General features: G+C 32.5%; 3 protein-coding genes across 3 annotated transcripts; 1 reads left to right on the top strand and 2 right to left on the bottom strand.

Annotated features, from left to right (window-relative positions):
- Positions 1-4,663: 4,663 nt before the first annotated feature.
- Positions 4,664-9,812, bottom strand: LOC123701536 (carboxypeptidase B-like). The gene is made up of 5 exons (XM_045649039.1): positions 9,745-9,812; positions 8,644-8,853; positions 8,027-8,129; positions 6,060-6,371; positions 4,664-5,260 (listed from the first exon to the last, which is right to left on the bottom strand). Exons 1-5 carry the CDS (start codon positions 9,810-9,812, stop codon positions 4,664-4,666), a joined length of 1,290 nt encoding a protein of 429 aa, XP_045504995.1.
- Positions 9,813-10,550: 738 nt separating this feature from the next.
- LOC123701535 (carboxypeptidase B-like) lies at positions 10,551-14,865 on the bottom strand. Its single transcript, XM_045649037.1, has 6 exons — positions 14,795-14,865; positions 13,246-13,458; positions 12,766-12,868; positions 12,311-12,433; positions 11,584-11,766; positions 10,551-11,233 (listed from the first exon to the last, which is right to left on the bottom strand). Exons 1-6 carry the CDS (start codon positions 14,863-14,865, stop codon positions 10,634-10,636), a joined length of 1,293 nt encoding a protein of 430 aa, XP_045504993.1. The 3' UTR covers positions 10,551-10,633.
- Positions 14,866-15,375: 510 nt separating this feature from the next.
- On the top strand, positions 15,376-19,190 carry LOC123701534 (carboxypeptidase B-like). The gene is made up of 5 exons (XM_045649036.1): positions 15,376-15,380; positions 16,261-16,470; positions 16,804-16,900; positions 17,898-18,209; positions 18,609-19,190. The coding sequence occupies exons 1-5, from the start codon at positions 15,376-15,378 to the stop codon at positions 19,188-19,190; spliced, it is 1,206 nt and encodes a 401-aa protein (XP_045504992.1).
- The last annotated feature ends 4,759 nt before the right edge of the window (positions 19,191-23,949 follow it).

Below are 23,949 nucleotides of genomic sequence, written 5' to 3'. Positions count from 1 at the left end.
TATACGATGCATGTGCAATGCATATGTCGATTCGATTGCAGTTTAATCAACAACCTCTTCTTAATGTGATGAAAAGAATCTTTGTATAGTTTAGATTATAAGTGAAGTCCACTGTCTCCAAGTGCAGATACATCATTGCAAGGCAGATGCATTATACATCTGTTTCACTGATCGATTTGCTTTAGGGACAAGTAGGTGATCAGCCTTCTGTGTCCTGTCAGACCGAGACTTTTTTTTTCTTCGTCTCCACCGGGAATCGAACCAGGAACCCTCGGTTCTACGCTCACGCGTCAACCACTTTACCAAGGAGGCGGTCAAAAGGTTTAGATTAACATATTGAATTATTTTTTAAAAGCAAATTACTACCACTTAAATAGGTAGCGCTTAGATATTTTCTAAAAGAGAAACTAATTTATTCGCACTTTAAGCATTGTGCATTAACTCATCTCATAAGTTAAGTTTTCGTGTAAAAAATAACATTATCTAAAGGTAACACATTTTTGTACAGTTAAGCTGTTTTATATTCGCATTTAGTTTAACCTGTAAACTTCAGTCCGTCGTTAGCATATACATTATTTTATTTCCTACAAATAAACACTGTATTGAATTCACTTAGAATCAATAAACAGCAAATACTATTTGCAGATAACTCAATCTAAACTAACTGTGAAATAGACGAATTTCAACAAACCGACAGAAATGGAGTGAATGTAAGATGTACATCTGTGCCAACTGCCACTCGAGTCGTCTTTAAATGAGAAATTTAATGAATTCTTGCGATATTCGGTTTACATAGAGTTATAGTTGCTAGATGTGCTAAAATTGTATTAGGTGATATGTAGTCTTGAGTTTACTAATTTGCGGTGTTACAATACTGAAGGATTTATGGATAACTAGTGGTCCGCCCCGGCTTCGCCCGTGGTACATATTTCGCAATAAAAGGTAGCCTATGTCCTTTCTCGGGTATCAAAATATCTCCATACCAAATTTCATGCAAATTGGTTCTGTAGTTTAGGCGTGATTGAGTAACAGACAGACAGACAGAGTTACTTTCGCATTTATAATATTAGTATGGATGTATGAGAGAGATGTATCGTGTATAAATGTTTTATGAATGCTATATACATAGTGCCGTTCACAATAGTATTTACATATTAAAATAAATAAATCGCTATATTTTTGCTATGAAATTATGTAATCTTTGATATTTCTTTTATCTGTCTATTCGAAATTTCACGTTTGATAGGTATAAAGTTTCATAATTTTGTACTTATACGTATTTGGCAACATTGTACCTAAGTAGAAGCATTTATTATCATTTTTTTAAGCTATTGCATAGCTTCTATCGCGGGCCTTGAGCGCGGGGACCGAATAGTGAAATTCCGTAAGGAAAAAACCTTACGCTCCCCACTCCGACGGGCGGAGGTGTGGGCTGTGGCTTGAAGGCATGCTATGCAAAAGCTTTACCGCGGCAGTCCCCAAGTGCCACACGTCTTTTTTTTCTTTAAAAGTTAATATTTATTAACTGTCGTATCCAGAAATCTATCAGATCTAATTCCATAGCCTCTCCGGGAGCAGGTAATTAACTGAAGGAATATTTTAATGAAAATTATTACTGGCGTGCTAATGTTTGCCCCGATGCTCTATTGTTTGTGACGAAACGAGTTTTACGTGAAAGAGCATCGGTATTGTGGATGTGCTTGAAAAGCCTTGAAGGGTAGCTTGGTGGTGCGGCTTTGTCTGAAATTTTATTTGTATTGTAAAGAGTTTTTGCAGCGTTTTTTAAAAATGATCATACTATATGGACAAGTATTTTAGGTTAGATAGTTTGGATAATTTCGATAACTCTAGAATAGCGCTCCAGATGGAGTTTTAAACTATAAATTGGGTCAATAGTCACTATGTTAAATTATGTTTACACAATTATTATATTACTAGCGGTCCGCCCAGGTTTCGCCCGTGGTACATGTTTACGTTTTCACTCCATACGAACCATCCTCGTACTTCAAGGAATATTATAAAAAAGGATTATTATCGAAATCGGACCACCCATTCACGCGTGATGCCGTGACCAAGGAAAACGGGTTTAATTTTTATATATTACACTATACACAATTATATTATACATAGTTTGGTATATGAAATTGTATTTTTCATAAATAAATAAATTTCAAAATAACTCAAATGACTCTTATTATGGGTTTTTGATTATAATAAAAATTGTAAATGTTGAATTGTAAAATTAACTACACTCAATTAACTAATATTAATACAAATAAATATGTTTAATAACTTTTATAATCTCATGCGAATACCCTCTAAATTGCTTGAAAGTGGCACTTAAAAATAATTTATACCCATACTAAAGCAATAAGAAAAAGATATTCAATTTTGAAAGTGGAAATATCGAGTTTCATAATAGTCATGTCCGAAGCGGGAGTCGTGAAGAAAAAATTAATAGCATTTGTAGATTGAATCTTTTCGTTCAACGTTCTTATGAAAGAATCATAGTTTTTTCTAGAAAAATCTGGATGCTCAACTATTGGAGTTTGAAAGTACATTCGGAAATTTCGCCCATTATTTTGGAAATACTTTTGCTATGCATGTATGTATTTCAGGTAAAATATAAGTTAAATAAAACAAGTCTTTTATTCAGCCATCAGAGCGTGTCTTGAACTCAAAATATCAATGTATACTAATATTATATAGCTGAAGAGTTTGTTTGTTTGTTTGAACGCGCTAATCTCAGAAACTACTGTTCCGATTTGAAAAATTCTTTCGTTGTTAGATAGCCCATTTATCGAGGAAGGTTATAGGCTATAATATATCATCACGGTAAGACCAACAGGAGCGGTCAATGCGGGTGAAACCGCGTGGCACAGCTAGTCAATTAATATAGGTATGTATTGTACAAACTTATTAACATATAAATTAATGAAAGTGAAAATTTTATGGATCTTAATACAATTTTCAAAATAGAAAGCTAACAATTGGCTAATTAAAATCCTTCAATAATACACAAGAACACGCGAACGAAGCCGCGGCCATCAGCTAGTTACATAAAATTTAATCATCACACTACAATGTACAAAAAAGTCATTTTCGCACTTGTGAAACAGGACACACCGAGAAATTAGCATTTTGCAGGACAACAAAAATTTGGCGAGTCTGTGACGGGAATGCCAAGGCCAAATTAGCGACTGCAAACTAACTTTGAAGTTTTTTGAAGCAAAGATTCTTATTAACATAATTCCCATGATTTTTATGAAGGATCCGTGAATTTTTATATTTTTGTTTTATTTGAAAAAATACTTTTGAGACCTTTTCCGGTTTATGCCCTTAAAACAATCATAATGACAATGAAATTGTCTATTTCTTGGTTGAAGCTTATTCTTAACTAGCTGTAGCGTTTAGCTACTATTATGTATTCTGTGCTAGCTGTATGGTTTGATTAGAGTTAGATAATATAGTATAGTCTTTCGCGGTTCGTCACTTTCAATAAATGGGCTCTCTAAAACTGAAAGAATTTAAAACTTAGGACCAGTTTTTTATTAAGATTAGCGCGTTGAAACATACAGATGTTTGAACTTTATAATATAAGTATTACTTATTATCTACTTATTTGTATAGATTCCTAACAAGATGCAGTATAAATAAAAATAAAAATATTCATTGATTTATATAATATTATATACCCCATAGGTTATAAATTTGTGTCATAGTTTCCATTTATGCCAAGGTTCCGCACCTTGCACTCAACTGCTCAATTTTGATAGTATGCAGATTTCTGCTCAAAACAACAGAAGCACGAGTTGAACCGAGCTATAAAAACAGCTACCAATTACTAAACTTTAAGCAAAACTCCATTACCATTATGTAAACCTAGTTTAAAATTATAAACTCGATCCAACAATATGTTAAGGTGCAAATTAATTCGTGGAGTCGGATAACTTTCTGAATACAGGAATACGATGAAGATTCGTATTATATAAGTTTATGGAACGATTTGTAGGGAAAGATTATTATAATATAGTTCTGTACCAATGGAAGTTATAAGTTATGACTTTGATGTTATATCTGAAGAAATAGGAAAGGAGAAATAAGACGGTATATTGCGATCTTCATTATTAGCGTTATAACTCTTTAAAATATGAAAATTTTAAGAAATATAGGTAATAGATTTGTGAGTTAAACGGTCTCATACAAATAACTATACAACTTTCCAATACTTAGTTTAAATTATATAAAATATCAAGTTTCTTCAAGCAGCTAGCTGTACAGGTATTAAAAAAAATCAATTGATTAATATCAATGGCAGTTATAGATTTATAGAAGAACATTTCACTTTTGCAATAGACGTGAAAAGTGGGTGCATAAGTACGCAGGGTGAAGCTCTCTCCCACAGAAACCTTTAAAATATCTTTTCAATATTGAACTATTTTTAAAAGTAAATCTAAGCGGTTCCACGCTATGCGCTCTTCAAAAATACATAAAATTACATTCAGATGTCAGAGCGGATAATATTTTGTAGTTGCTTATGATCTAAAATTGAAAATAAAAGGTACTTCGGACTATTAGAAAATATTATAACAAAAAACTTCTAACATGCATTTAAACGAAAAATTCAAGAAATAAAATTCAAACATCATTCCAACAATATAATTTATTTGCCAAACAGTTCCCTGGCCGCTTTTGCACCAACAACAATACCATCCCATGTTTCTTCAACGACCTGCTTTATATACTTCGGATCCAGGTGGAAGCCCATCAGTCCCCTGCTCAGACCAGGCAGTTCCCACGTATACGCCAGAGGAACACCAATAGAATGTGCGTAATCATGAGACGAACCAGACATTTGGTAGCCAACTACGAGTTTCGCATTGCCTACTACGTAAGATGGAAAATCAGGTAAGGATCGTTCTGAAATCTTCTCTGCCATGGACACTCCGATTGCTTGAAGAGGTAGTGCATAGTTGGACAGACTTCCATCATGCCCCCAAGAATACAGGATCATGCTACCGTAACTATGGATACTCAAGTATAAGACCATTCTGGGTAGGTTGTCGTGGAGTATGTCGCGAATAACTCGAGTCTCCACTTCAGAAGCAGGTCTACCACCAGCGTATGATTCTCCACAAGGGCTGTTGCTCACTCCGACTGTGTTCCAGGCGAAATCAAAGTTTCGATTTATATCTACACCTGGACATTGATCGCTGGAGGGATGCTGGTCTGTGGAACGAGTTTTACGCCAGAAACGTTCCTGGAAATTAAGAATATATAACGTCCTTAGTTTTAACTTACTATTTATATTGTTATAATGAGAAAGTCTGTTTGTTGCAATCCATGCGATTTTATAGTATTGTTTTCGTGTCTGGATATAGGTAGAGCGTCAGAGAATACTTATAATACATTTTACAAAGGTTAAACATCTAATTCCAATAGAAATTTATTTTGACCACGCAGACGAAACCATGGGTGATAACAAATGGATCATAAGTTCTTAATACAGTTAATGACTAAACTTTATGACATATTATCTCGAAATAATAAAGTAAAAGCTGGTGTTTTAATTAACAAATAAATTAATAAGAATTGCTAATAACTTTTAATTGGGGGATAATATTATAAACTACTTTATACACAACGTTCTTTTGCAAACTTTCTATATTAAAAATAATTTATTGTAGATAGGTATACTTATATATAATTTTTGTATACTTTCCACAAAGAAACAATCTTCCAAATTAAATTGGAAATTCAAAACTTTGTGTATAATATATTATGTAGTATGTCTGTTGCTCTTTCCTCTGAAACAACTAGATGAGTTGATATAAAATTATAATTTAAAAAGCATGAATTTAAATATTTTATTAGTTACTATTGACTATAAAAAAGGCATTCAAATAGAAAGGAAAAGGAACGTGTAATATGTAATTTGTAACAGTAGATAATATTATATTCACTATTAACTTTAGGAAATACTCTAGTTTTATGAATCATTTACGAAACGTTGTGATTGAGTAGAAAGATGAAGAATGATATTATAAGATTAAACTCACCCGTTCAAAAGTGTACACATATCCATCTGGATTCACAACTGGTAATATGATCCAGTCAAATTTATCCAACAATTCCGAATCAGTTAGATTTTCCACCAACTTATGTATAGAGTACGTAGCAACAGGCGCTGTAAGCCATTCTCTTGGATGTATCATCGCTTCAAGAAAAACTATCGATTTATTATCATTCTGGAAGTTACTAGACGATATCTTCAAGTACTTGATAGGTCTGCCTTCGAAGGAATTCGCTGGTGTCACCAAAGTTACTAGATTGGGGTATTTCTCGGCTATGGTGTCTATGTAGTCGTAGATCTGGAAATAAATATAAACCGTCTTATTACAAAAAACTGAAATATAGTATTTTCTAGTGTTTGTAGTGTAGTGTGTTTGTATATTATGGATGTATATATGTTCTCCGTGTTTATACTATTTTATTTAAGTATTTTAAACTTTATAAATGCACCTCTTGCCCATAAACGAATACTTACACTGTTTTTCCTTGACCACCAGGTTGTCTGGAAGAGATCGCTGTCTTAGCGATAAGACCGCCTGTTGTGCTCAACTGTGTCTATTTATTTTATATATTTACTCTTGTAATTTTTTTTTACTTATTGGTGCACAATAAAGTATTTTTGTTTGTTTGTTTAATTTTACGCGAATGTTATACATTTAGAAATTGAAGATTTTAACGGATTTTAAACGCGATTTATTCATTATATTAATTAGTCTCCCCGTGACAACGCTCACTGCAAGCTGTACGAAACGTCGGGATAATAATATAATCGCGTTTAAATTCCGTTAAAATCTTTAATTTCTAAACTTAAATATAGTTAAACTCCAAACTATAAAGGCATAGTTTAACTTTAGTACAGAGGTTTAAACTTGTCCTTACGATAATGACTACAATTAAAACCATCGTAAAACCAGGGAGCCCATAGGTTTATCTTTGGACCATACACAGCCTACGCTTTAACAAAAAAACATGTTTTGTTATAAGACTTTTACTGAGACCATGGTTCTAATACAATTTAGATCCCGCTTTAGTTCGTTTTTTGCAATAAAACGGAGTTTGTAGTTTAGAACGGCAAAATAATTATAACTTCTGGATATATTCTGTTTAATTTATCTATCTTTTAAATTACGAAAATGTATTAAACTTTATTTAAAAAAGGGTCAGGGAAGTAGCAAGTGATGAAACCGGTCCTCAATAAATAGATATTTTACTTGTTTATATTACCTCTAGAATATTTTGTTAATATGAATGAATGGATTATCGAGTATTGAATTAAATCGTTGAATGTAACTGATAATGAAACGATATAGTTAAATTACACACAGAACAAACTGTGAAACAGCAATATATTTATTTCATAATTAACGCGATCGTTTTAAAGTTGAGGCAAATTGCAAACTACATTAACTCTGCAGTTTTATCAGAATGGAAATGATTAAAAAGTTTTGTGTTCTCCTAATTAAATAAGCGTTTTGCAATGAAGGTGTATTTTTGATGAATAATAAATATTATTTATGTTACAGTCATTCAATGAAGTCGCTAGTCATTTAATCAAATAGCAGATTCAATCAGATGACGGCGACATATAAACGTGGTGATAATATGTTGAACTTCCTGCTTCTTCGACGTTCAATCACTATGTTTTTCTTCGCAAACAATAGAGTTGAGTTTGGGTGAGTAGTGATGAATATAATATGCAAGTTAATTGAAAAGAAAGCTATTGAATATTTGTATGATCGTCTAATCTCTAACCCTTGTTTAAGTCATAAATTTCAAAGTTTTATCGACTAATCAAATTTAATTTTAATTTTTTTTGCACTATCCCATGCACTTCATAATTTCCTATGCTGCTTAGCAATACGGCCTCTTTTACAAACGATGTCTTTTTTTAATATTTTTGTCATACCACGTCATACTTTAGTTTGTAATCAGTAATTAATAATTATTAACTTACCACATCTAATGTTTGATAATCATCATATGGCATTTCACCTTGTGAAGATTTACGATTTAGCTTCCTTCTCGAAATCATGAGCTCATCGTCTTTATCCAGCTGACTTGAAAAATATTATTAATATATTAAAATACTTTGGAATTGTTTCTTGTTTTATAAACACAGAACTTAAAGATAACCAACATTTTCTATATTTTATCATAAATATGCAAAGTTACGTCTGTCAGAGACCAGAAAATAAATTAAACATGGTTAAGTTCGGAAATCTGTTTTGTGTTGATGTGTAACTATAAGTCTATTTTATGTGTTACCTTTATAAAAATAAATAGATTAATAAACATTATAATGATATTCGGAAAAGTTTCCGAATAGTATAATTTTTTTTTCAATCGATTTAGTTTTTTACCTTACCTTTTATTTTTATTTATTTATCAAAAAAGAAAAATACATGTGTGATTTTTGACATGCCAAAAATCACACAGATTTGTCCGGCATGCAAATAATCTACCACGACAACTTCGATACACAGCGCTTCGTTACCTATTCGTCACATACAAAACAATAGTAAAAATATGTAACTCTAATATATTAGTACTTATAGATAAATCTAATCATACCTTTTCACATCCTCCGCATGAACACTAAAACTTATTCCTACATCTTCCATAGCATCTTCGAACGTCATTTGATATTCTGGTTTCACCAAAACTAGGCCTTCTCTGCCTATTGTAGCGTATATCAGAAAATCTAGATCCAGGGAGTCTGTCAATTGACCTAGGATCTCTATTTGATCCATGGAGGATGGTGTAACGTAATATGACTTCCATCTAGAAAAAATATAATTAATAAAATAATTTAAGACTAGTTTTCCGCCGACAGATTCGCCCGCGTTTTCAAAGAAAATCCCGCATAGGTAGTTCCCGTTACAATGGGATATCCGGAATAAAACCAAGTGTTAATCAAAGTTATCCTCTATATGTGTACTAAATTTCATTGTAATCGGTTCAGTAGTATTTGCGTGAAAGAGTAACAAATATACACATAATTCCATCCTCACAAACTTTCGCATTTATAAAATTAGTAGGAAGTAGCATATAATTGTTTTCCACCGAATTTGAATTTAAAAATAATTACCGTAGAACTGATATTATTACACATTAGATAATCATTATAAATAACTATAGATTTAAAATTTTGATGACAGTTAATTAACAGCAAATATTATGTAAAAAAATGTGCAAATGTATTCAATCAAATTAAATAAACAGGAAACAATAGATTAAAGATAATAATGATAAACAATAGTTGAAACATAAAACAGGAAAGAAAATATGTATTGAAAATATTGATAAAAATAAATATAATACGTTGTAGAGTCAAAAGCCTAACCAGCAAAAAAGCACGAAAAGAATACGTAAAAGACGACCAATTACAATAAGTAATCTATGTATTTAAAATACTTAAACAAAGATTACTAGCTAGGGTAACAAGTCATATTTTTATTGTGTGGATTGCACATTTTAATGATCTTTGGAGCGTACTCAAAACACTTGCATACCCAAACATACAAACTGGCTAACCCGGCAAACGTTACCCTGCTAAGACCCTTATCACTAACAAGAAAAAGCTAACGACTTATTCTCAAACCTACTAGATAAAAAATCAAATATCATATAAGTTTTGAAGGATATTGTACATGAAAATTGCTTCGTACATACCCCGAATAAGATTCATGTTTCGCGCTAACAAACGCAAGGAAAAACCACAAAAAGTAGCTTATCTTCATTGTGACTTCGATACATACTAATTAATTGTTTGTTTTAATGCATTCGATTACATAACACTGATAGTGTGTTTTGTTAATCTGTATACTTTATTATTATCAACTAATACGTGCTCGATTAGTTTATGGTTTAATAACTTTGTCATAGTATTTTTATTTTTATTTATCTACATGTTACCACTGCTTGAAACGGTGTAGCGATTAGAGCGGCATGTCGAAGAATCAAATGTTCGACGACATGTGACATTTGCTCGCACTTGGCCAGCGTGGTGGATAATGGCCTGTATCCTCATAGGAGGTCCGTGTCACAGCAGTAGGAACACAATATGTGAGCTGATGAGGATGATGATGATGATGATAATAATAACGTTGAAATGTCATAGCTGAAATGCACGTTTTTATCAGAAACAAAAGTAGTAGGTAATTTTTACTTTAATTTTTATATTAATTTCAATAATAACGTTCCTTCCTACAATTTTGTATTGTATGTATCTACTAAAATTTGGGTCAATTTATTGTATGTAGAATATTAATTCTTTAAAACAGGATATCAAGAAAAAATATATTTTTTTATATAGAGACTATATACCTATTAAAAAATACGGCTTTTTCTTCAAAAGCCTTCTAGTTCTGCTCTATCTTGAATTTATATCAATATTAAGCAACAAAATAAATGTGATTTTATACTGTATTCATAACTGAGGCGAGATAGTTTTACAATTTAGTCAGAAAAAAAACATGTTAAGATAAAAATCAAATCTTTATTAGGAAAATAAATAGTATTATGTTAAGGTACAAATCAAATCTTTATTTAACAGAAAACATTAGTTCGAGTTCTTTATTCTGGTTCTTTGTAGCACATACGCCGCACCAGCCTTAATACCTTCCCAAGTTTCGAATCCAGCCTGTCTTATAAATTCAGGTTCGACCAGGAAACCATTAATATCTTGCCTATTTCTGTAAGCTGGTAGTTCATATGTATAGGAGAGAATATCACCGAAACTTTGCACATAATCGCTGGCACCTCCAGATGCTGTGTATCTTATAACATCAACAATATTTCCTACTCTATAGTTAGGGTGCTGACCCCACTTAACTGCATCAATGCTTTGAGCCATTCGGACGCCAACCATGTTCAGGATTAGGGCATTTGGTGGGAGTTGTCTGTTTCCATAAGCGTAGAGGATCATGCTGCCAAAACTGTGGATATCAATAAATAGTTCTAGTCTATTCTTGACCTGGTTTAATACACTTCTAATTGCTTGTGTTTCTGGTTCAGAGAAAGGACCGGTGCCGTGGAAGGTGTCGGAGCAGGCGAGGCTGCTGGACGCGGTTCCCCAGCTGTTGTCGAAGTTCCTGTTCAAATCCACCCCGGGGCAGCCAGGGAGAGAGTTCACTCTGCGGTTCTTACGCCATAGACGTGACTGTAAAATATCAAAAATGTTTTGTTTAATAGGGTACAATTAATTATTGAAAAGACTGAATACTCACTAGTAGTTAGTAGTACTTACTATAATGCAAAAGATGCAACTATTTTATGTTAAGTTTTCTCCAGAAGTATTGTATTTTGGTCAGTAATTCTTCTTTCTCTGATTGTAAAGTTTAATTTTGAAATAGATGAATAGACAAATAAGAATGTTATAACAAAATATTTCTAATGTATTTTCGTAAATTCAAATATATTCTTAACCTTTCTCACGTATCAACGCTTAAAATACATCTAGTAGGTATTACAACAATAATTTGAAGTTATTTTTTCCTTTTAGATACTTACGTTAGTGTGAGTGAACTCATATCCATCTGGATTAGCAACAGGCATGATAATCCAGTCAATGTCCCTCACAAGGCTTGCATCTTTACCCAGAAGACTCTCAATGACGTAGAGAGATGCTGGAAGGGATACCCACTCTCGCGCGTGTAGAAGGGATTGTAGGAAGATTACTGGTTTTGTTCTGGACTGTGAATTAATAATTATTTTGACACATAGTAGGTAAAGAAATCATTGATATCACAAGTCTAATTTAAAAAATGATATTTAAGATATAACACTAGTATAAGTTTACTTAAATAATAACGTTTGAGTTGTATTTAAATATTAGAATAATGAAAAATGTTTAATTTAATATCCTGGGTGAGATTGTTTGTAAATCTATATATAAAAAATGAATCGCCAAATGTGTTGCTAAGCGTAAAACTCGACTAATTCGTCTAATTTTTTAACGTTTTTCTTGGCACAAACAAGGTTCGAAGAGAAAACACAACTATTGAGCAAAAGGACGGAATAACGTCTGCTGGGGCAGCTTCTGTTCTATAAAATATTATCAAAACAATTAGGTAGTTCCAATAATGTTTTCTTTGATCGCTGTATTATTGTTTCTTGGATAAACTTACAAAAAGCACTAATTAGGTACTTATAAATAACCAAATATTTCTATTTCTCGTTAAAATTTTCTAATTAAATTTGTAAATTATATTACAAATATTTATCATAAATAACTTACCTGGAAATTATCATTGGATATTCTTAAATAATTAATTTCTCGACCTTGAATAGATCTACCAGCTGAATGCATAGTTACTATCCTAGGGAATCGGTTAGCAATGTCTCTCATGTAGTTGTTGACCTGAAAAAAAATATTTTTTTTAAATAGAATTTTTTTTAAAAGATATTATGTATTCAAATATAAATAAATAATGTTTAATAAAAAATCATAAATGAAAAATAACATATTTGACAACGATTTAAATTAAAAATATGTGTGCAATTAGCATGAAACAAATTAATTATTATTAATCAAAATTAAAGACATTTCGTAATACTAAATGTTAAGAATAATTACTTTCTCCTTATTCAGAACACTTTTTAAAATAATCGATTAGTAATTAATAAATTTAAAAGAAAAATATTTTTATACAAAAAGTTTCATTAAAATCAGTCTCTCTGTTTACAACTTACAACATCGTATCTATGGATGACATCAAAGGGAAATAAACTTGATCTGTTACTTCTGGATGCTGCCGCTGCCGCTGACATTAGCTCATCTTCTAAATCTAATTGTCTGTAAAAATACATAATATTATAGTACACATACATACAGTACTGTGCTGCATTTTTTTATTGGATTCCATTACATAATTATTATAGTCTGTGTTTTTTTCTCAATGCATATTAGTTACCTATATAGTTTCTGAAATACCTACTACATTATCTTTTTCAGAAAACTTACTTGCAAAAACAAACTGAAATTAAAAAAAAAAACTTAACAGTAAATTGTACATGAAATTAAAAAAAAATTGTCTATCAAACTGAAGATATCTTTCTTGTTAATTCAAATATAATATAGTGTTTGATAGAGTTTTTTTTTTTTTAGTTTTTTTTTTGTTGCTTTAAATACATTCAAAACCTACTCTTCTTTCATTAATAAAAACAACTTACTCCTTAATATTCGCAGATTTCACTTCATACTCAATTTGAGCTTTAAACAGTTCTGTTTGGAACACCACCTTCAGGTCTCTAGGTACCAAGATAAGACCTGTCTCTAGCCTTGGAATGGCATTTCGCCATACATCCAAGTTTAGCCTTTCCACTAGAACGTCTAGGTATTGCGTCTGTTCATCATTGAAGGTCTTTACTTCGTAGAGAGCATGTCTGGAATTGAGAGTATTAATTTTAAAATTTTCATAATTAAGCTAATTAATAGCAATATTTTGAGTAGAAATAGCCGGATTTGAATCTGCGTCTTTCGTGGTAGCATAGTGATTGTACGATGAAAGACGCAGGTTCGAATATTCATAAGTAAATGCTAAAGTTTGAATATACCATAATATGGTGATGTGAAGGTATAAAATATACCTTTCACCGATCGATTTTCATCATTTTAATCTAATACTACTAATCCATACTAATATTATAAATGCGAAAGTAACTCTGTCTGTCTGTCTGTCTGTTACTCAATCACGCCTAAACTACTGAACCAATTTTCATGAAATTTGATATGGAGATATTTTGATACCCGAGAAAGGACATAGGCTACTTTTTATCCCGGGAAAATGACGTAATCCCGGAAATCCCACGGGAACGGGAACTATGCGGGTTTTTCTTTGACTGCGCGGGCGAAGCCGCGGGCGGAAAGCTAGTACATATTATAAATGTGAAAGTTTGTGAGGATGGATAGATGTTTGTTACTTTTTCACGCAAATACTACTGAACCGATTACAATGAAATTGGTAAGTAGGAAGCTGAAAACCCAAAGGCTACTTTTTATCCCAGAAATCCCACAGGAACGGGAACTATGCGGATTATTCATTGAAAACGCGGGTGAAGCCGCGGGTGGAAATCTAGTATATAATATACAAATAAAAGGCAAGTTTATTTGTTACTTCACAGCAAAAACAAGTAGGAGGAAAAGGTAAAGTTTTAACTCAACTTGTTTGTCGGGGTGCAATTATTTTAATCTGAAGATAATTTGCCAATATGCCACGTGTCTAAAATTACGGACTTTTGTATTAGAATGTGATAAAATAATTTTATAATAATGTATTTAGAGAACATTAAATTACCAAAGAAAATGCATTCGTCGATAAATGTTGATTAATCGAACAGTGAAATAATTTTTCAAATCAGATCCGTGGTTCCAGGGAATAGCACGTTCAAGCGAACAAACACTTCACCTTTATAACATTAGTATAGACACTTAGTTTTTTTAATAAGTAATTATATAAATACTAGCTTACCGCCCGCGGCTTCGCCCGCTTTGTCTAAAACCTAATAAATTATATACTAAAACCTTCCTCTTGAATCACTCTATAGGACATAAGGATAGAGCAAGCGACTTCGTTTTATACTATGCAGTGATAGTGATTAAGGTGATGTACTTAGAGTACATTTAATTAACAAAGAAAATGCAATATATAACAATTAGTTATAGATAACAGTAAGTATAGATACTTGTAGGTTTTTTTATAGTAATTATTTAGAAACTCACCCAATGTAGTCTTCATTTTTCGCTAACACACCAGCTAGCGATAAAACGAACAATAAATATAATTTATACATTTTGACCGACCAAAATCGACCAAAATGTGATACTTAATGAGGAATTATAATAAGTTAATTTCTATTATATTATCATCAATACTTAATCAACCTTTGGCTCAATCTTTTAATCCTGATTAAAAATTACAATCACAATGTCACAAGAGATAATTGTTTGATGTCACTGTGAAGTGATTAAATGATAAATCCTTTTATTTTAAAGAATGGAAAATATTATATGTATCATAATTCGGGATTCGAACCCGCGTCCTTAGATCTCTTGACCACTCGGTAGACGATGATCCTCATTTTAAGAACTTATGACATGAAAAAAAAACCAACAATTTTTTTTAAATACTTTGTTGAGTAGTTTTGTTTGTTTGTTTTATATATAAATTTAAAATTAGTTATCTTAATGACACCAAAGGTGTAAAATGTAAATGTTCATAATAGTTTACATTTCTTGCATCACAAGGCATGCATTAACTATTTACGATAGAGGAATAAAATGTACTTACTAGCTACAACATTATGAGGTATATTATGTTTCAAATAATTTTATCAATATGTATCCAAAATAAAATTATTATTTTAAAAATGAATGTTAGAATTTACACGTGTCATTTTTTAAAAAAACCTACTTAAAATTCCAGGATCCACAAATCATGCCTTAAAGTGCGGAACTAGATTTAACTTTAATTTTCGACTTATTGTTCTTTTAATATTTTTGTTTTATAATAATAAAAGTTTAATTTGTATTAACATATTATTTAATCTTAATTATTTTTTCGATAAGACATCAATATTATAAGGATTAGTGCATCGATACATACCTAATCATTAATTTATTATTTTGATAACAAAATTTCAGCTAATAATTGTTACAACAGTATCTTCCGAGATCTAGTATGATGAAGGCGTTAATAATTTTTTGTTTGTTTGTCTCTGCGCTTGCTAAATATGAAGAATTTGATGGGTTAGTACATCTATAGATATATCTATTTTATTAAAATCATCAAAAAAAATTCACAAACGCGCTTTCATTACATTACATTTATTCAATTAGACTTCTTCTAGAAGCACTTTTGAATCGCCATATAGTTTACCATTTACCACCGATTCGGAAAGCAGTTTCTACAGAGAAGAAGCGGCAAGAAACTCCATAGTTGCTCTTTTAAAGCATATCAATATTACATTTTAATTTAACATAATAATATGTAATAATATATCATAATAAACCAAAGAACTGTCCGGTGGTTCTTACGCGACAAGACTTCCTTTCTTTCGGTCGAGCCATGTCCACACAGACCGAGCTGCTTCGCGCGGCTATTTCTTCGCGAGGCTGATCGCTCTGTATCTATTTAAACTATAAAAAAACACTATTTCATATTAATAATTACAAACACTGTTTTTCAGATGGAAGTCCTACTTCGTACGGCCATCAACATACCACAAGCTACAAGCTCTAGGTAGTCTAATTCAAGATCTGGATCTAGACTATTTTAGTCACGCATCTGTAGGCCAGGAAGGTATTGTTATTGTTGAACCGAAAAAGCAAGAGGATTTTCTTAAAAATCTCGATGATTTGAACATTGAGTATGGAATACACGCTAGTAATGTTATGAGGTAAGTTTTAATAAATTAATAAATAATTCTTTGAAACCTAGGTATATAGTATTAAACTTGGTCCTCACCCAGGCTTTGCCCGAGAAAACATTTTATTACCGTTTGTCTTTCAAATTGCATAAACATACATTGTGCAAAAATTTTATTAAAATCGATTCAGTAGTAATCCATAGCGGACAATCGATTTAATTTTAATTATTTATTTATCATATTATGATGTATTTTTATTAAATAGCAACATAAAATTATTAACATTCATAATTGATCGAAATAAAAATATATGAAAATTAATTAAAACTAACCTAAGAAATAAAATGAAAATATATTTTTCAGTCAACTTCAAGAAGATGACCAAAAAATGAGAACAAGTAATGTGACCTCACGGATTAACAGCCTTGTACCTTATCATAGATACCTCGCCACATTTGAAGTGAGTAGTATTAACCTATAATATTATTATAACTATCTTTATAATATTATAAAAGCTGAAGAGTTTGTTTGTTTGAACGCGCTAATCTCAGGAACTACTGGTCCTATTTTAAAAATTCTTTCGATGTTAGATAGCCCATTTATCGAGGAAGTATACAAATCTACTACTACTATCATAACGCTAAGACCAACAGGTGCGGGGCAATGCGGGTAAAACTGCGGGGCACAGCTAATTAAATAATATATAACAGCTTTTGTTACTAGTAATGTATCAATATGAAATTTTGTAAGAATGGAAGGAAAGATAGATATAAATTGGATTTCTTTCATGCCAAAATAGCTGATTGAATCGGTATAATATTATAGGCTTCTTTTAGTCGCCAGAAACCATCTTTTAGTATAAACAAATCTGTACCTGTACCTGAAATGTTACACGAAAGTCGTGCTTAAATAATTTATCAAAAACTATACAAATAATCTTCGATATGTTTAGAAAATCAGAAAGTGCACTGGCAATAGAGTCAAATGTTAATGTTACAATTGACCGATTTTTCTCTAATTAGAGTTGCCCGCACAACATTCTCATTTAGTTGAAAATAAAACTACAAAGAGCTTAACATGGTTTCGATTTAACTGCACTGAATACTAAAATTGTAAAATTGCATTCTATTTCTGTTACATTATTTTATTATCTTCTGGTTTTTAATAGAATAATGTATACGGATTACGTATAAACATTTAGAGAATTTATAACTGTATATAACTAGCCGCTCGACCCGGCTCCGCCCGAGATGATCAGAGATCACAACTTTATAAAATATAGCCAATGTTCATCAGGGATAATGTGGGATTGTAACGGTAAAATCATTTTAGTAATTTTAGTAATTTCGGAGCCTATACAATTCAAACAAACAAACAATCAAATCTTTCCTCTTTATAATTTTAGTGTAATATTATATTAATTAAACTGAAAAATAATAAAACTAAAAAAATTACAGATCGAGTGGTACATGGACGAAATAGCTCGCAGATATCCAAACATAGCGAAACTAGAAATACCCTCAAATTCGTTCCGTGGTCGACAAATCAGGATGCTTAAGATTTCCACCACAAATTTTGAAGATAGAAGGAAACCCATTATTTTCATAGATGGTGGTACTCATGGTAGAGAGTGGTTGTCTATACCACCTGTGACGTATGCTATTCATAAATTGGTTGAAGACATCACTGAGCCTGATCTTTTGGACAAATTCGACTGGATTCTGATGCCTATGGTCAATCCTGATGGCTTTCATCATACTTATACTGTGGTAAGCATAATATTATGTAATGTTATAACTTATTGTACGTATATTATACTAACATGATAGGTTTTTCATAATAATATGTGGATATAATTGAATAATATTATTTTCTAAATTACATTAATTAGAACACACATTATGATGATAAATATTATGGGTGTAAAGTGGATTTAAGTGCATATAATAACTGGAAGAAATGAAGGAATTTCTTACCCACAATAAAACTTTTTAGGACTGCATTCAAGTATCATAAATTAAATATTTATTAATAAATATTTATTAAAAGTGATATAAAAAATAGCATCTAATAATGTTTATTTTTTTAAATAATAATTCATAAAGTATCTCTCTCTGTTTCTCACTATGTTTGCAAAAAATCTATCAAATACGAAATTTTCATTTCAGAACCCAGCCTGGCACAAAAACCGTTCCAACGATAACCATCCGCTTAGTCCCGTCTGCATCGGAGTCGACATCGACAGAAACTTCGATTTCTTCTGGGACACGGTCGGCACCAGCACAGAGCCTTGCTCCTTCGTGTACCCTGGAAACAGAACCTTCTCTGAAGTAGAAGCCAGAATGCTTCGAGACGTCTTCCACCAGCACCTCGACAGACTGAAGATGTACATCTCTATTCACTCTTTTGGTTCCTTGATTGTTTATCCTTGGGGTCACGATGGTACATTATCCAATCAAGCGCTTGGCCTGCATACAGTTGGAGTTGCCATGGCAGATGCTATGAACAATTATGCACCTGGTATATTCCCCTTGGGGTATAGAGTTGGGAATGAAGCTCTGACTCGTGGTTTTAGAGCTTCAGGGATGGCGACAGACTATGCGCATAAGATCGGTGTTCCTCTGACTTTTAAGATTGAACTGCACGGTTTCTTTGGAGGCTTTTTCATGGATCCTGCCTATATTGAGCCGACTGTGAAAGAGACTTGGGCCGGCATTGTTGCTGGTGCTAGACGAGCTGCTACGCTTTAAGAGATTTTATTAAAAAAAAATGTCGATTAAATTATGAAAGCATGTGGATTGTGGAGCCTTTGTATTCATAATCGAGAAATTCTTATCCTTATCTCTACACTTAGTCTTTAAATGGCTGTAAAGTATGCTGCAAGATCTAAAAAATCGATATGTGATCTTTATGACATTTTTAACATTTTTATTGAATTTACTAGCGGTCCGCCCCGGCTTCGCCCGTGGTACATATTCACGTTTTCTTTACATAAGAACCATCCTCGTACTTCAAGAATTATAATAAAAAAAGAATTAAAGAAATCGGTTCAGCTGTTCTAAAGTTATGCGCTTACCAACACATTTTGGGATTCATTTTTATATTATAGACTAGCGGTCCGCCCCGGCTTCGCCCGTGGTACATATTCACGTTTTCTTTACATAAGAACCATCCTCGTACTTCAAGGAATATAATAAAAAAAGAATTAAAGAAATCGGTTCAGCTGTTCTAAAGTTATGCGCTTACCAACACATTTTGGGATTCATTTTTATATTATAGACTAGCGGTCCGCCCCGGCTTCGCCCGTGGTACATATTCACGTTTTCTTTACATAAGAACCATCCTCGTACTTCAAGGAATATAATAAAAAAAGAATTAAAGAAATCGGTTCAGCTGTTCTAAAGTTATACGCTTACCAACACATTTTGAGTTTTATTTTTATATTATAGATTATGATAAAAAATATGAATTATTCAGCTTTATATATGTATTAATCATTATAATATTTGACTAGAGTATCAAACATAATTGTAGCGGTTGTATATTATAATCTTAATTAATGTAATTTTTTTTTCTTTTTGTATTATTGAATAAATCGTATTGTAAATTTGACCTCCCTATCGCATTGGGTAAACTGTAATGGTAGGAATGGTTTTATATAAATAAATAAATAAATAAATAAATGATGACTTCAGTCATGTATCTTGAAGCGATATTAAAATTTTCTATACGCCGACAATTTTACTAATATGAATAAATCAAAACTAAATAATTTTATTATTTATTATTCCTACTCATCCCACAAAATCTTACTAATTCACTAAATCGATATCCATAAAAAATAGCTCACGTCTCACTCTCAACCCTCTTAGTATTTAAGTGGCGAAATAGAATTCCCAATGAATTCAGATCGCCGATGCATTTCCTGGCATTCCCTAAAACAATTGGCTAATGTTTTTCCAAAGTACCAATCCAGTAATTGAATTCAGCATTTCCCGAACAAATACCGGGAAATGGAACGTTTATTTTGGTTTTCACTTGCTCCGAACGATCTGTGATCTTATTGGATGAAGGATAAAAATGGAGGCAAATGTAGATTTTAGAACTTTATTTAATTATTTGTTTAAATTAACTGTATTTAACAATGTTTGGGCCTCAAAGGCCAAACTCAAAGGCTCCGGTATAACACTTTCGGAATTTTTGACGAAAAGGCGTCACGAGGTCTTCATGGCAGCTAGAAAACGTCATGGTATATCCAGATGCTGGACCAGGGGCGGCCAGATTGTAGTAATAGCTCCTGATGGTTCCCGCCACCGCGTGGAATGCATGGATGATGTGGTTGCCATCCCAGTTCAGGAAAACCAAGCCCCTCAGCACTCTTCAGAATCGACGCTGGATAACAAGGTTGCTAAGGTTGCTCGGCCAAAAAGACTGCAGCCCTCCAAAATTAAGTAAATCCCACTTGTATCCCTTAATATCCCTATTCACTTCTGCTAAATTTTTTAATCACTTTTTTTTTCTTTTTATTTTGTATGTTTGTTTATATATATAATCCTTTTGGAATGGTTGATACGCATAGTTTAAGCTATTTAAATCTAATTATGATTGTATATTTTACACTTCTACACATTTCCTTAACTGTTTTATATATTGTATTATTGTATCTGTATTAACTATCGCTAAAAGTCTTGAACCGTAACATTAATTATAAAACTTAATTTTTATTATTATTCCGAATTTGTAATAACTTTGCTATTAAAATTAGTTCTTATTATACGCGGCGATCGTATCAGACTAGCGACAGTGTAACTTCTAACTCGTTCGTAACTCGTAAACAACATACATACTTGTAGTTATAGTTACATACCCATTATACTCGATAGCTTAGAAACTATTCAAGTAATCAATTGTCAAGTACAGCCAAGTGTCAACAATGTTATCTTATACCAAACGGATTATTTTTATTTATTTTTTTTCTTCTTGTTTTGTTATATTATGTATTTTATTCGTGTAACATATTGTATTGTTTTTCGTTTTTAAACTCTTTTGATTATATTTGCGCGCCGAAGGTACGGGATACATATATATAATTTTTTTTTAACGAAACATTTGTTCTCTTTTTTACGAAACTTATTTATCAATTTTGTTAAATAAGAAACTTGTATTTAAATTATTGTATTTATATATTATTATTTGTACATCATTCATTAATACAGTTTAAATATTTATTTATTTTTTAGACTTATTAATTATCTATTTATAAGTTTATTACAGTATTTATATTCTTCTATTATTAATCCTTGTGTTATTTAACTCATTTTATGTCTTTTAACGCCAATAATGCTTTTGATGGTTCAAATTGTTCCTCGTCTTCGTCTGATAGCGATTCCTTTCACAGCACTTCCTCTCCTCCATTAGATTTTACGCTTTCCCATCTTTTCCAAAATTCAATGAAATCTTTCAACGTATTGCATATTAATGCGCAAAGCATTCCGGCACATTATCCTGATATGCTTGCTTCTTTTGTTTCTGATAATATCCATGCCATCCTAATTTCCGAATCCTGGCTCAAGCCATCCCTTCCATCCTCAAATTACTCCCTTCCTGGTTTCAATCTAATCCGTAATGACCGCATTAGTAGGACTGGGGGAGGAGTCGCGATATATCTTCGCTCACATATACCTTATTCCCTTATCAGCGCATCTGCTCAACCCCCTCCTCCTGATGCGGCCGAGTATCTCCTTCTCGAAATTCTCCTTTCTAACACTAAAATACTACTTGGAGTATTTTATAGCCCCTCCCTTACCGTTAACTTTTTTCCTTCATTTCATCTTCTCCTTGATAAATTTGTTCCTCTTTACCAACACATAATCTTTATGGGAGATTTTAATACTTGTTTACTTAGGGACGATTCCCGAAGTAAAAAACTTCTCTCTCTACTTGATTCCTATAACCTGAATACCTTACCTTTAAATCCTACTCATTTCTATCCCAATTCCGCTCCATCCCTCTTAGACCTCATGATTGTTTCTAATCCTCAATCAGTCGCAAGCCATGGTCAGTGCCCAGCTGATGCGTTTTCGTACCACGATCTCATCCATCTATCCTATGCCCTACGTCCTCCTAAACCTAAACCTACCTACATCCTGCGGCGTAATTTTGGTGGGATCGACTTAGAGAGTCTCTGCTCTGACGCTACCAGTACTAACTGGGACTTGGTATTCGAAACTAGTAGTGTAAATGATAAAATTAATCTATTCAACAATTTGCTCATACAGATTTTCGATAAACATGCACCTCTTAGACGTATTAAAGTTAAGCACCTTCCGGCGCCCTGGCTTACTCCAGAATTAAAAATTCTAATGAATAAAAAAAATCGTGCTAAAGCCAAACTCAAATCTGCTAAAACCGATTTTGCGCGGGAGAAGTATAAAAATATCCGGAATCGTTGCAATACATTGTGTAGAGATGCACAAAGACGCCATATCCATAGCTCCGTCGAGAACGGCGACACGGGTAAAATATGGAAATTTTTAAAAACATTAGGAGTTGGTAAATGCGCCTCAAATGAATTTCCCACCAATATTGACATTGACTCATTAAATAAACATTTTGCATCATCATCTTCTATTTGCCCAAATCAAAAAAGGTCTACCCTTAAAAATCTTTCATCAACCCCAATTCCTACTTATCCACCGTTCTTTTTTAATCGATTTACTGCTAGTGACGTTAAAAAGAATATTTTGTCCATTTCGTCCAATGCCGTCGGTTGTGACTTGGTTAGTCGTAATATGATTGTCCCTATCCTAGATATAATTGCCCCCGTCATAACCCATATTCTTAACGCCTCCATTGCCTCCAGTAAATTTCCTGATGTCTGGAAAGACGCTAAAATTATTCCACTTCCCAAAAAAACTAATCCTAGTATTTATTCAGATTTTCGTCCTATCTCCATTCTGCCTTTCCTTTCCAAAGTCCTTGAACGCCTCATTCATCAACAGTTTTGTTCCTTCCTTTACACCAATAATATCCTCAGTCCCATGCAATCCGGTTTCCGTCCAGGTCATAGTACGACTACCGCACTCGTTAAAGTCACGGATGATATACGGTACGGAATGGACAAGAAGCAGTTGACTGTTCTTACTCTCCTAGATTTCAGTAACGCCTTCAACACCGTCGATTTTGACATACTACTACAACTGCTTCATTCTCTTAACGTATCTCCTACAGTAGTTGATTGGTTTCAAAGTTACTTGCATGGACGCCGGCAACATATTTTACTGGAGGAGAAGAAATCTTCCTGGTGTGCCGTTACTTCCGGTGTCCCGCAAGGTGGCGTTTTGTCCCCTCTCCTTTTTTCTGTATTCATTAATTCTATAACAAAAAATTTGTCTTCTCTCTATCACATGTATGCCGACGATCTCCAGATATATACCCAGTCATCCCTTGAGAATTTACCTGATGCTATCAAGACTACTAATACCGATTTGCAAAAAATCTCGGATTGGA

This window comes from Colias croceus, chromosome 21 (genome assembly GCF_905220415.1).
Source record: "Colias croceus chromosome 21, ilColCroc2.1".
Classification (NCBI taxonomy): Eukaryota; Metazoa; Arthropoda; class Insecta; order Lepidoptera; family Pieridae; genus Colias; species Colias croceus.
The sequence above is the reverse complement of the archived record's forward strand: the minus strand, read 5'-3'. Positions and strand labels throughout refer to the sequence as shown.

Coding starts and splice junctions, on each gene's coding strand:
- LOC123701536 (XM_045649039.1), bottom strand. CDS start 9,812: ATGAAGATAAGCTACTTTTTGTGGTTTTTCCTTGCGTTTGTTAGCGCG. Junction 8,130..8,643: donor CATGCGGAGGATGTGAAAAG/GTATGATTAGAT, acceptor ATATTTTTCAAG/TCAGCTGGATAAAGACGATG. Junction 6,372..8,026: donor ATTATCAAACATTAGATGTG/GTAAGTTAATAA, acceptor ATTTATTTCCAG/ATCTACGACTACATAGACAC.
- LOC123701534 (XM_045649036.1), top strand. Junction 16,471..16,803: donor CACGCTAGTAATGTTATGAG/GTAAGTTTTAAT, acceptor TATATTTTTCAG/TCAACTTCAAGAAGATGACC. Junction 18,210..18,608: donor TTCATCATACTTATACTGTG/GTAAGCATAATA, acceptor TTTTCATTTCAG/AACCCAGCCTGGCACAAAAA.
- LOC123701535 (XM_045649037.1), bottom strand. CDS start 14,865: ATGTATAAATTATATTTATTGTTCGTTTTATCGCTAGCTGGTGTGTTA. Junction 12,434..12,765: donor TCATCCATAGATACGATGTT/GTAAGTTGTAAA, acceptor ATTTTTTTTCAG/GTCAACAACTACATGAGAGA. Junction 11,234..11,583: donor ATGAGTTCACTCACACTAAC/GTAAGTATCTAA, acceptor GATATTTTACAG/TCACGTCTATGGCGTAAGAA.